Raw genomic sequence first — 11,782 nt, forward strand, 5'->3', positions numbered from 1 at the left:
AAAAAATAAAATAAATGATGAAGTCTTTTGTGATAAAATAAAGAAATTATTAGTTTATAAGTCTTTAATGATAAAAAAAATTAATGAAAAATAAAATAGAATATGAAGTCTTATTTGATAAAAACAAATAAAAAACGAAGTCTTATGATAGAAAAGATAAATAGAAAAAAATAAAATGTATAGTCTTTTCTGATAAGAAAATACATAACAAAAAATACAATAAAATATGAACTCTTTTATGATAGAAAGAATAAAAAAAATAAAATAAAAGATGAAGTCTTCCAGGATAGAAAAAAGTAAAATAAAAAATGAAGTCTTATGATAAATAAAAAAATAAAAAAATAAAAAATTAATTCTTTTATAATTAAAGATAAATAAGTAAAATAAAAGATGAAGTCTTTTATGATAAAAAATAAAAACTGAAGTCTTTTGCGCAGCATTGAATAATCTGCTGCTCTCTGGCGCCATCTAGTGTTTCCTTGCAGTTCGTGGTATATCCCACTGGGCGTCACTGCTGAGCAGAGTCTGCGCGATGCTTAAGTACCCGGATGTTGTTGCAGCTAGCTCCTTTTAGCCTCTGCGACGCCGCTCCGTTCTGCCGCAGCGGAGACTTTCGATAGTTTTTGATCCCAGAAAAAAAGATTTTAATGTCGGGAAGTTAAGATACCTGTTTTATAATGACAGGAGTGATCTGAAGGTGTCCATATTTCCAGGTGTAGTTGTTAAATTTATACGCTGTTTGGCGGGACTGGGTTTAGTATAACAATACACGGAGCCGAAGCCAGGGGCTGAAACGCAGATCGGTTCGGATTTTAACCGCAGCTGCCGTCATGGAGGATAAAAGTTTTACTAAAGAATTAGACCAATGGATCGAACAACTCAACGAGTGTAAACAGCTGACAGAGAACCAAGTCAGGACGCTCTGTGAGAAGGTAGGTACACCCGTCTGACCTCCATTTCATAGTAGGCCCCGAGTGGCTCCGTCTAATTCCTGGATGAGCAGTAACGTTTGAGGATTGCTGTTAGGCCAGTTTTAGACTAAATTCGCGGAACTCGATGCCTTTGGGTTTAATATCAAACACTGTTTGGAACAGAGCCGCCCGTCTTTAGCTAGGTGGATTTTACTTTGGATGTTTCTATATTTTTTTTATAGCGACGGGCCGAAAATACGCACCCTGTTAGCTCATTAAATAGACGCAGCCCACATTAACGTTTATTAATTTTGCCCTGGTACATTTTTATTTCCCTAACAGCTAATGCGGTGTGTATTAAGTCCATGTCTATTTGCTCCCTGTCATGTTTCTAACTGATGGATTAGGTTGCCTTCGCGCCGCACCCTCTCGATCGATCAGGGGTTTTATTGCATAAACCTGTCCGGCCTCCCAGCCTTTAGACGGCACCGCAGGTTTGCTGCAATCTAAATGCTGAGATCCGTTCGGTTCTGAGTCATCCCCGGAGGAAAGCTCTGAATGAAGGGATGATCTGGATGGATGGAGGGTAGGAAGAACCGATCTGCTGCGGTGTTGGAGGAGCAGCAGGCCGGATGGCTGCTAAAAACACATTAGATCATGGAAATAAAACACCCAGATTAATTTCTAATTGTTAATCAGATTTGTGGGCAATGTAATATTGAAAAATGCATATTGAAATGATCAACAGATTCCCACCTGTACACCAATGTGACGTAACTGATCTGTTTTTAACTAGTTTATGATGAGATACGTCACCTGATGAAAACTGCACTATTATGAGCTTTAGTTTTTATGTGGAGCAAGAAGAGAAACTCAAGGATTAGAGTTTCCCTGGAATGGAATAAGGATGGCATTAACCCTTTACAGGGAAAGTTAGTGTTTTTGATCAAGAGCATACCCCCCCACTCACCCCCTTCCCTCAGTGAGGTCTAGAAGCACAAGATCTATATCCAGCCATTTAGATGCTGCTACATGGCTGCACATCTACACACCAATTAGATTAGCCCTTCAATGACATATTACCTACTAGAATTTAAGATGAAAAATATTAAGTTAAGAAAAAAAGGTAAAAAGCTAATTGAAAAGTTTATAAGCTTAGCTAACAATTATATTTAAGTTTATAATCTAAAAAATGTAAGTGCCAGTATCAGCAGCTCTAAGGTTATGTTGGACCAAACAAAATGTGTTTCTTTCACTGATTTTTTTATTTTTTTATTTTTTATAGAAGCACTTTTCATATTTTTCTTAATATATTCAGGCAAGTTGGTGTTTCTTATTACATTGGCATTAAAGTTTACCATCAAATTATCCATATTTTTTGAAAGTTACAAAGGTAATCAGGTCTTATCCTGGATTCCAATAACACCATTGGCTTGAAATTTAGGTGTTCAAAGTATTTCTGAGAGTCCTAGAAAGGGTTAAAACTGAAAAAATGAAAAATTGTGGACAATAACTCAGATTGTGTGATATGAATGTTAACATCTACAAAAGCATGTTAAAGGGTATCAAAACGGTATTATTTTCTGCTTATTTATATTTTCTCATGTTTTGTTTTGTTTCCCCAGCAGCTAAATCAATATATAAAGATATGAAGATCAGAAGCTCGGAGACAAAATGAAGTTTTAATGTTTTATTTTTTAATAGATTTTTTTACTGAATGGTGTAAATTCTTGTCCCTATCATATGTGGGGATAAAAACACCACTCTATCGGTCTCCGCCAAGTGACGTCAATTGTTTACCTCGGGCGCGGTACACTATGCCTTTTACGCCTAAAATGGCGTCTTAGCAACAAATGTCACGTGACTGGCGGAGACCGATTTTCCTAAATCCGCCCCTGTTTTCAGGCTTATGTTAACTGTAATGACTTATCTTGGACAGGCTGCTATGTAAACAGGCCTTTAGTCCTTCGTTTAGCTATGCTGCGGTTGTTTACACTACACCTTTTACACCTAAAATGGCGTCTTAGCAACAAAAGTCACGTGACTGGCGGAGACCGATTGCGGCACATGTACCGGTAGATATGTGGAAGGCAAACGCAGGGCTTGGTTTAGTGGAAAAATTTTATGTCTCTCTCCTGACAGCAGCCCCCCCACCTCCCATCTCCTTCCTTATTCTGGCTCAGATCTGCGCTGAGCAGACCGACGGGCCCAGGTGTAAACGGCCCGTCCTGATGGTCAGCACCTAAAGCAGGACGCAGCAGCTAACCTGGAGCCGCATCAGTGTGAAAAAAACAGCGGCTCTAGCTCTTTGCTGCTCGTTGCCATGGATACCAGCTGTGGTTTCCAGTTAGCTTGTTTGCGGTCACTTGATTCAGCTTTATTATGACGATAAAATGGGGAAACTGACCTTTTGATCCTGTTGTTTATTGTCATAAAGGACAGTGATTTATTATTATAATAAAGTCTCAGATTATAAAACCAGATCAGAATATTTTCTCCTAAAGTCTAGAAAAAAAAATTATTATTGAACACTATTTCATTATTGGGTATTAGTTGGTTTATTAAAAGAAGTGTTTTCCTCTTTCATTCATGTGACGGAACCAGAAAGCTTCAGCTGAGCGTTAGTTGAACTCTGCTGACAACAATGACTCAGTCTGTGGGGCTGAGTTTAGCTAGCGCTAACGCTGGATGACCACCAGGGAGGGAGTCTAGATGGTTCTGCAGGCCGCTGTTCTGTCAGACCAGCAGACCTATAGTCAATACCCCTTTATCCCTTTGGTTATGTACAAAAAACTATTTAATTACTTAGGTTTTTTTTTTTTTTAAAGCACATCTCACCTTGAATTTAAAAAAAAAAAAAAAAAAAAAAAAAAAAAAAAAAAAAAAAAAAAAAAAAAAAAAAAAAAAAAAAAATTTTTTTGAAAAAAAAAAAAAAAAAATTTGTACAAAACTAAAGGATAAACACAAATCTGACGTCTTCCTAATGTGTATTGACTATGCTGGTCTGATGGGGTATGCTCATCTGACAGAACAACGGCTGCTTTTCTTCATGTCTGGATTAAACTTCTACTAAAAGGAGGATATTTGGACCCAGAAGGAACCGTTTATTTCTGCACCGAATCCATTAAGCAAGTTTCAGTGGAAGAAAAACCCGTTTAAAGTTCTGAGGAGATGAAAAACTAGATCTGCAGGCGGGTCGCTGGTTTCTGATCAGTTTGTTTCACTTTTTATCTGTTTCTTTCAGGCGAAGGAGATCCTGACCAAGGAGTCCAACGTTCAGGAGGTGAGTCCCGATCAGATCAATTACTTATTCTGCTGCTGGTTCCAAACATTTGGGTCATCAGACATGGTGGACTCCATCACAGAAGAACCGCTGGAGGCCTCTGCAGCTGGAAACGCGTTGGCTAGGCTTTCTAGATGGTTCTGCTGGGTTTTATATGACCCACCACCATAGGTTCTGGTTCTTCTAACGGATTGTGGGCGGGTCCATAGTTCCCCACTAAAATGTAACTTTCACTGAAAGTACAGAGGATTTAGACCTGAAAAACGGTCCAGTTGTTGCACAAGGTGCTGGCAGTTCTGACCGTGCCTGAAGTCCATGTCTCTGGGTCCTTGGATCAGTTCTGGTTCAGTTCTACTGAGGATGACCTGCATTTCTTCCTTCCGCTTAATTTCCTGTTGCCATGGATACAGCGGTCTGGTTGTTTCTTCTGTTAGCTTTTCTGGATGATGGTCGTCCTCCCTGTGACAGAACTTTTTTCTATTAACGATGGTCCTGGTGGTTCTTAAAACATAACATTTTTCTGCTCTGAATCCTTTTTATCTAGAACACAGTCAGGATGTCTGATGTTTTATCCTGTCGGTCCTGTGAGCAGCGATCCGGATGGGTCCGTTAAAATGTTCTGGAAGGTCTGGACATCACAGGGTCTAAACCAGGATGTTCTGGATCTGGTTTTTGGTTTTCTGTACGGAACCAGAGGATACCGTCGGACCGGTCCTAAACAGAACTGACCAAGTTACTGGTTCTGTTCAGATGCAGCGGGTTCGACTGATCTGAAGCAGCTGCATTCTGATCTCATGGGGTTCTGGTGGTTCTGCACAAACCCGTTGCTTCCTGGTGTTTCCAGAACCTTTTCTGCTTTGCTTTCTGGGCTTCAAATGGTTTATAAAAAGAATCGGTTCTTCCTGGTTGGTGGAACCAGTGGGGATGAAGGGAGACGGAACCCAAACTGGTTCTGTTCTGCAGGATGAAGCTAAATCAGTTCAGATGCAGGAGGAACGTAAACTGGTCCATTTAGGTTTTACCCAAACCGACCAGAACCAGCCGTTCTCTATAAAACACTATTGATCCAATATATCTGTTGGTTACTACGTTGGTTTAACTTTAGGAAAGGAAGTAACTCAGGCCGGTGTCTGGTTAACGCTACCTTCCTTCGCCCTCAGGTCCGATGCCCGGTGACGGTGTGCGGCGATGTCCACGGTCAGTTCCACGACCTCATGGAGCTGTTCAAGATCGGAGGGAAGTCTCCCGACACAAACTACCTGTTCATGGGAGACTACGTGGACAGAGGCTACTACTCCGTGGAGACGGTCACTCTCCTGGTCACATTAAAGGTAACCCGAACCTGGGAGGTCAGCGGCGACCAGAGGAAGTAGCAGAAGCTTTCATCAGAGCTAACCTGTTCTGGTTCTGTTGGACCGGCTGACGGATGCTCCTCCTCCTCCTGCAGGTCCGCTTCCCGGAGCGAATCACCATCCTGCGGGGGAACCACGAGTCGCGGCAGATCACACAGGTCTACGGCTTCTACGACGAGTGCCTGAGGAAATACGGCAACGCCAACGTGTGGAAGTACTTCACAGACCTGTTCGACTACCTGCCACTCACCGCGCTGGTGGACGGACAGGTAAGGACCGCCCAGCAGGGGGCGCTGCCTCAGATCAAACGGTGAACCTGTCCGAGGCTGAAATGTTTGTCTGCTTCCAGATCTTCTGTCTCCACGGAGGCCTGTCTCCCTCCATAGACACTCTGGATCACATACGCGCTCTGGACCGCCTACAAGAAGTTCCACATGAGGTAGAACCCGACCCCGCCTGCCCACAACCAGAACCCCCCCCCCGGCTCTGTAGAAACCACTCTCTGTTTGCCTCCACCAGGGCCCCATGTGTGACCTGCTGTGGTCCGACCCTGACGATCGCGGCGGATGGGGCATCTCACCCCGAGGTGCCGGCTACACCTTCGGACAGGACATCTCCGAAACCTTCAACCACGCCAACGGCCTCACGCTGGTGTCCCGCGCCCATCAGCTGGTCATGGAGGTAAACGTCCCGCTTTATCCAGGCGGCAGAAACCCGGTGCGCCTGATCGGCTCTAACCGCGCCGCCGTCTCTCTGCTCCTCAGGGCTACAACTGGGGCCACGACAAGAACGTGGTGACCATCTTCAGTGCTCCCAACTACTGCTACCGCTGTGGCAACCAGGCAGCCATCATGGAACTGGACGACACCCTGAAATACTCTTTGTAAGTGAAAGAACCCGATCCAGCTGTTGGTGCAGAAAGTTAAATATTTTCTCACCTTTTTAGAGAAGTTCTGATATGTTTGTTTCATTTATTTTATCAACTTTTATTTTGTGTTTTTATTAAAACAAAATAACATTTATCTTTGCAATAGCTTAATAGCTGCATAGGTCGTCTAAAACTTATCTTTCAAAGTAAAACTTGTTTGATAAATAATATTTGTTTGTTTTTCCCTCCACAGCCTGCAGTTTGACCCTGCCCCCCGCCGTGGCGAGCCTCATGTCACCAGACGCACCCCTGACTACTTCCTGTGAATCTTCATCATTGTGGATTATCATCCACCAACGAAGACCCCCCCCTTCCTCCTCCCAAACACACCTTTCTCACCCCCTCCTCCTCATTTTGGATGAAAAGAAGTTATTAATATTTCTGATGATGATGTTTCTGTTCCAGGGAGAGAACCGATTGGCTGATAAATCCCAAATTTTTTCTGAACAAGAGAAGCGACCCCTCTCTGCAGTCGTGTTGTCGATATGCTGTCATTAATGCTGTGCTTCTGAGGAAGAAAAAAAAAACACGTAAAACTATGATCTGTTTCCTTTTTTTTTTTTCCTTTTTTGTTTCTTATTCGTCTGAGAAAAACATGAGAAGATAATAAAATGACCGACGTGGACCAAATGTGCCATATTCAGATCCTTTTACAACATGTTTCAACAGCTTTTCTGATCTTTTTCTCTTCTTCTTTTTTACACCTCTATAACCTGACCTGACATCTCGACACTTCTGATTGCAAATGTGCTTCTTTTTTTTTCTGTCGCAACATCAGTTTAAGGTTAAAAAGATATAGGAACAAAAAAAGTTTGCTTCAAGTAGTCCAGCTGTCAGTTTTAGCTGTTCAGGCTGCAGCCGGCGGTCATCTCAGCAACTATATTACTGTAAGACAACAGACGTATTAAATAAAATGTCCTATTGACAAACTACTGGGAGCGCTTCCTTTTCTGTCTTTTATTTAAAGAAAGCAGATTAATATTCCTGATAAAGTCTGTTTACTTGGGTATAGGGAGTGAAGGCACTCTGCATTTAACAGGACTGTTTCCTCACTGAAAGAGGCCTGTTAAAGGTGCATAAATATGGGGTGTGCTTGGGTGGCGCATGTACAACCCATGTAGAGAGGCCTTAATTTTGGGGGCCATCAGCAATCCAGTGAATAAATAAAGATCAGTGGTACAAATCTGTTCCTTACATCCATCTTTACTGACCACCACCACTGCCCCCTGCTGTTTACTTTCAGGTAGTACCATTGTATGAATCTTTATTGAACACATGTGGCCTCTATAAAAACATGGTTCCTTCCAGTATGAGCTGGTCAACTAAAGTCATTGCTACTCTGTGTTTTCAGTGTGATGCTCTTCTTCACCAGTAAAACATTGTCTGTGGCCATAAAGGGTATAGATTAGAAATGGTTCCTTGGTGGAGAAATATTCGAGCAATTTGGAGATTCCCACAAGCAGAATAAGGATTGTACAGTATGGACAATTTTAATCAAAGGAAAAAAACAAGCAATGCACCTTATTAATGGTAGGCTGTCAGTATTGGCCGCTATCAGCTTTAAAATTACATATCATACGGAGGAGTATAACTCACTGATATAAAAGGAACTATTTTACTGAATAGAGGTGATGCACAAGTCTGCAACAGGAGAAAATTTGAAGTAAAAAAAAAACCTGAAATTTATTTTCAAGTTCGAGCTTTTTCAATGCAAAATGTCAGAAATGGCATTAAGTTCCAGGTTTTATAGAGTGGACCAAAACAAAGCCTTGTTTTGGCTTAGAAAACATGCAAATGGAACCAGAGAGCGTTCTCTTTTCATTTGGGTGTGTGAAACAAGCCTTTTGTCTAGAGAGAAAAAACAACCTTAAAAATAGGGGCTGGACACTCCTCAATATTATAATCCTAATTGCAATGCAGGGACAAAGACTCCCCTATTCAGAGGCACAGACCAGTATCTGGTATTGTAGGCTAACAAAGACTTCAACGACTCCCCTTTCCTATAGCCAAAACAAGGCTTTGTTAGGTTACTCTATAAAGCCTGGAACTCAACTCTATTTCTGACATTTTGAATTGAAAAAGCTTCCTGGATGGGAAGAGAAACGTCTTCAAACTTGGAAACAAAGTCCAGAGGATTGGTTTTTAACCTTTATGGCATGACTATGACCTGGATGACTGAGAATCTTCACCAGCATTCTGAAGATAAAGTATCTGTCCTGTGGGATATTTTTTTATTCAGAAACGGATAACTAAACTTTATTTATAGTGAACATAACAGGCAGTAGTATGAGAACTACAAAGCGTCTGTATAAGTAGGTCTAGGGGGGAAAAAAATCGGTTATCTGCCCCATAAGCCTGTTTCCCTTCTCAACATGGCGCCCTCGTAAATTTAGGTCGAAGCTGTTGGAATTAGGAAGTCTCGCGAGACTTTGACTGGCAGCGCTATAACAAACATCCGGGTCCTCTGGTTTCTCCTATCTGGCGACCCGTCGCCATTAGTGCATGTTGATTATTACGGACCTCATTTTTAGGCAAAATTTGCCACATTGGGTCTTTTTCCAGTTTCCGGGAAACATTTAGCGCCTTGTTAAAGGCGCACTGTTTTCCTTAGCGTGCAAAACCCCGACATTTAAGGGGGTTTTGGCCCCGTTTTGCGAGCTTTCCTCCTCTCCTTCGCCAGGCTTTCCTATCTGAGACGCCATAACCGTGTCTCTGTATTTTTCTCTGGTTTGTTTTGTTGTGAAGATGTCGCCGTGATGGAGTCTCCGCGTTTGACAGCAATGAATCAGGGCCTTCGCCGCCTGACCCGCACTTACTGCAACCCGTTGTTGTCCTCCGTTTCCCCGTTTTGTGCCAGAGAGCTCGGCGGCTCTCTGCCAGACGCTCGGCCTGATCAGCGCTCACTGCACGGAGACAAACATGGAGAAAAACCCCAACAGCAGCACCAACACCAAGGCTCCGCCCCGTTCCAGCTCCACAGGCCCGCCGCCGGGAGAATCTAAACCCAAAGCAGGTACAGACACACTCTGCCAGCCCGCCTCTGCTGGGTGAAGCTGTGGGATGTTTGTAGCTGAACGTCCCGCGGCCTGTTGGGGCCTAACAGCAGGAGGCCGCCTGTTTATCAGGGCGGAATGACGTCACTTTCAGACACTGCAGCTGACAGGCTTCCTGGGTTTCCCCTCATTTATTTCTCTTATCCACTAATCATTGGTTAGTCACATAATAAATAATCAATTGGGTGGAATATCAGTTCTGGATAAAATAGTTTTCATCAGCTAATTGATTCAACAATTTTCTTAAAGACTCTTCTGAAGGTTTTTAGCACTTGAATTGATAAAATTACTTTCTGATGCTTCTGGTCTTTGCTTAACTGTGAACAAATGTGGATTTGACTGTTAAGAAATGTGAACTGTCCCATCTCTGCAATATCCCAATAAAAGATACCGTTAATTACTAAGGAATAACGTTAAACAAAAAACAGAACCTTTATTAAAATTTATTCAAAGATAACTGCATCTCAGTTCCTTATGTAATTTCAGTCTGAACAAAACATGGTCTCTACCTAATAAATGTTTACTAGTCAACAAGGTTAAAGAGGTTTCCTTTTAGATTATTTACCGCTGTTACCCAGTAAAGTCATTTTTGATTAAACATAAAAAGGACATTGATGCCACCTGTAATATCTGTAACAGTTACTTTGAGTCTTTCACCTGTTCTTGTCCTGTGAGTAAACCAGGCACTATGGCAAGCTGTTTGTAGCTTCATTCTGGACAATATTTACAACAAATTTTAACTTTATTTTAAGGATGTTTTATTTGGAATCACAGAATATAGAGAATAACTTTCTGACCAATTCTTTTTATGTAATCTTTTGCTTCTGGTGGCCAAATTTTATATAAACCCTCATGTATTTTATTTTTTTTTTTTCTTAAAGGAAGCAACAACTTATTTCTCTACATTATCCTCTTCCAATAACAAAAAGGCTGCTAAAACTTTATCTCTAACCTCTAAATTCAAAATATTTATTTAATTCCCTTAAATGCTTCTAAGTCTATCTTTACTTTTTCTTTACTCAATCATTTTTTTACCTTTATTCTGTTATTTTATATCTATTATTACTATTTTTTTTTCAAGCAATTAATCTTTGGAAACTGTACTTATTTCTTGTAGTACAAAAAAGATTTAATAAAGCTAAAAAAAATGCTTCCTGGGTTCACAGGAAACCACATCCCATTACATAGTCGGTATGAAGTATATAAATCCTTTAATATAACATGTTCAAATCCATTACAATAAAATTAATGTGTAAATGGAGAAGAATAATACAGATGAGCCAAAAGTGCTAAAAGTCAGATCCCATATTAAACTGAAATAAAATGTAAAAATTAGTTAACTTTTGTTTATTTTTCTAATTATCTTCCGTATTTAACGGCTTTAGCAGCCAAGAGGATCTTAGGACCAAATTCCGCCTGAAATTACATCTGTGAACTAAAGGAAGTACAGCTTCCAAATTATAGAATGGAAATAAAATTGTTTGTATTTGTATGACAGAAAGGCATTGAAGAATATTTTTCAGGTGGAATCACTATTTTAAATGTCACCATGTCGGATTTATAGGCGATTAAACAAATAAAAAAATACAAATATTTAGCCTTGGCAAATTTCTTATCCAAAATAAACACCATGAAAGCCCATTAGAAACTCTGGATGAACCTCAGACTTTATAGATCCACATCTTCACTATAAGTCAAGCATTTTTTGGACTGAAGCATGTTTGTTCCACAAAGGTTTTTTTGTGGGGGGTGAGCTAGGAGGAAATGGGATTTTGCCACAATGCCAATAGTGCAAAAATGGATTTTTCCACTAACAAAGGGGAATATGGTCAGAAAATATGCAGATTTACATTATTGGAGACCAAACTGGACAGAAAATAAGAATAACAGAGCAGCTTATGCAACGCATGTCGGTTACATCACCTGAGGCCTGAGCCTCCAGTTTCCAATGATGGCAGCCATTAGGAGGCGGGGCTAAAAATGTATACCTGCTGTTGCATTAATCTCACAGAGTCACACATGTTAGGTGGAATTAATTAATTAAATCTCATGTTATTTGTTTACACAGCTATAAAACAAAAAGTAGATGTAAGAAAAATAATTCTTTAACTTGATATAGAAATTTTAAAGCCCCATTTGAAAGGCGTGTGGATGAAACACCGTGTGACTGTGTTTGGGCCATTTCTCTAAATAGATAAACCAGGGATGCACCATATTGGGATTTTGGCCGATATCCGATATGCCGATATTTTAAA

The 11,782-nt window shown here is 40.8% G+C and overlaps 2 protein-coding genes across 2 annotated transcripts in view; both read left to right on the forward strand.

Annotated features, from left to right (window-relative positions):
- The first annotated feature begins 553 nt into the window (after positions 1-553).
- Positions 554-7,409, forward strand: LOC107084657 (serine/threonine-protein phosphatase 2A catalytic subunit beta isoform). The gene is made up of 8 exons (XM_015374583.1): positions 554-932; positions 4,156-4,194; positions 5,355-5,525; positions 5,642-5,815; positions 5,896-5,985; positions 6,066-6,227; positions 6,311-6,429; positions 6,668-7,409. The coding sequence occupies exons 1-8, from the start codon at positions 831-833 to the stop codon at positions 6,738-6,740; spliced, it is 930 nt and encodes a 309-aa protein (XP_015230069.1). The 5' UTR covers positions 554-830; the 3' UTR covers positions 6,741-7,409.
- A 1,524-nt stretch (positions 7,410-8,933) lies between these two features.
- rnf10 (ring finger protein 10) overlaps positions 8,934-11,782 on the forward strand; it is an 11,636-nt gene continuing 8,787 nt past the window's right edge. Inside the window, exon 1 of the mRNA XM_015374586.1 lies at positions 8,934-9,487. Coding sequence (XP_015230072.1) covers positions 9,394-9,487 — 94 coding nt within the window. The 5' untranslated portion in view covers positions 8,934-9,393. The remainder of the gene's footprint in view (positions 9,488-11,782) is intronic.

This window comes from Cyprinodon variegatus, unplaced genomic scaffold (assembly GCF_000732505.1).
Source record: "Cyprinodon variegatus isolate N-32 unplaced genomic scaffold, C_variegatus-1.0 Scaffold105, whole genome shotgun sequence".
Taxonomy (NCBI): Eukaryota; Metazoa; Chordata; class Actinopteri; order Cyprinodontiformes; family Cyprinodontidae; genus Cyprinodon; species Cyprinodon variegatus.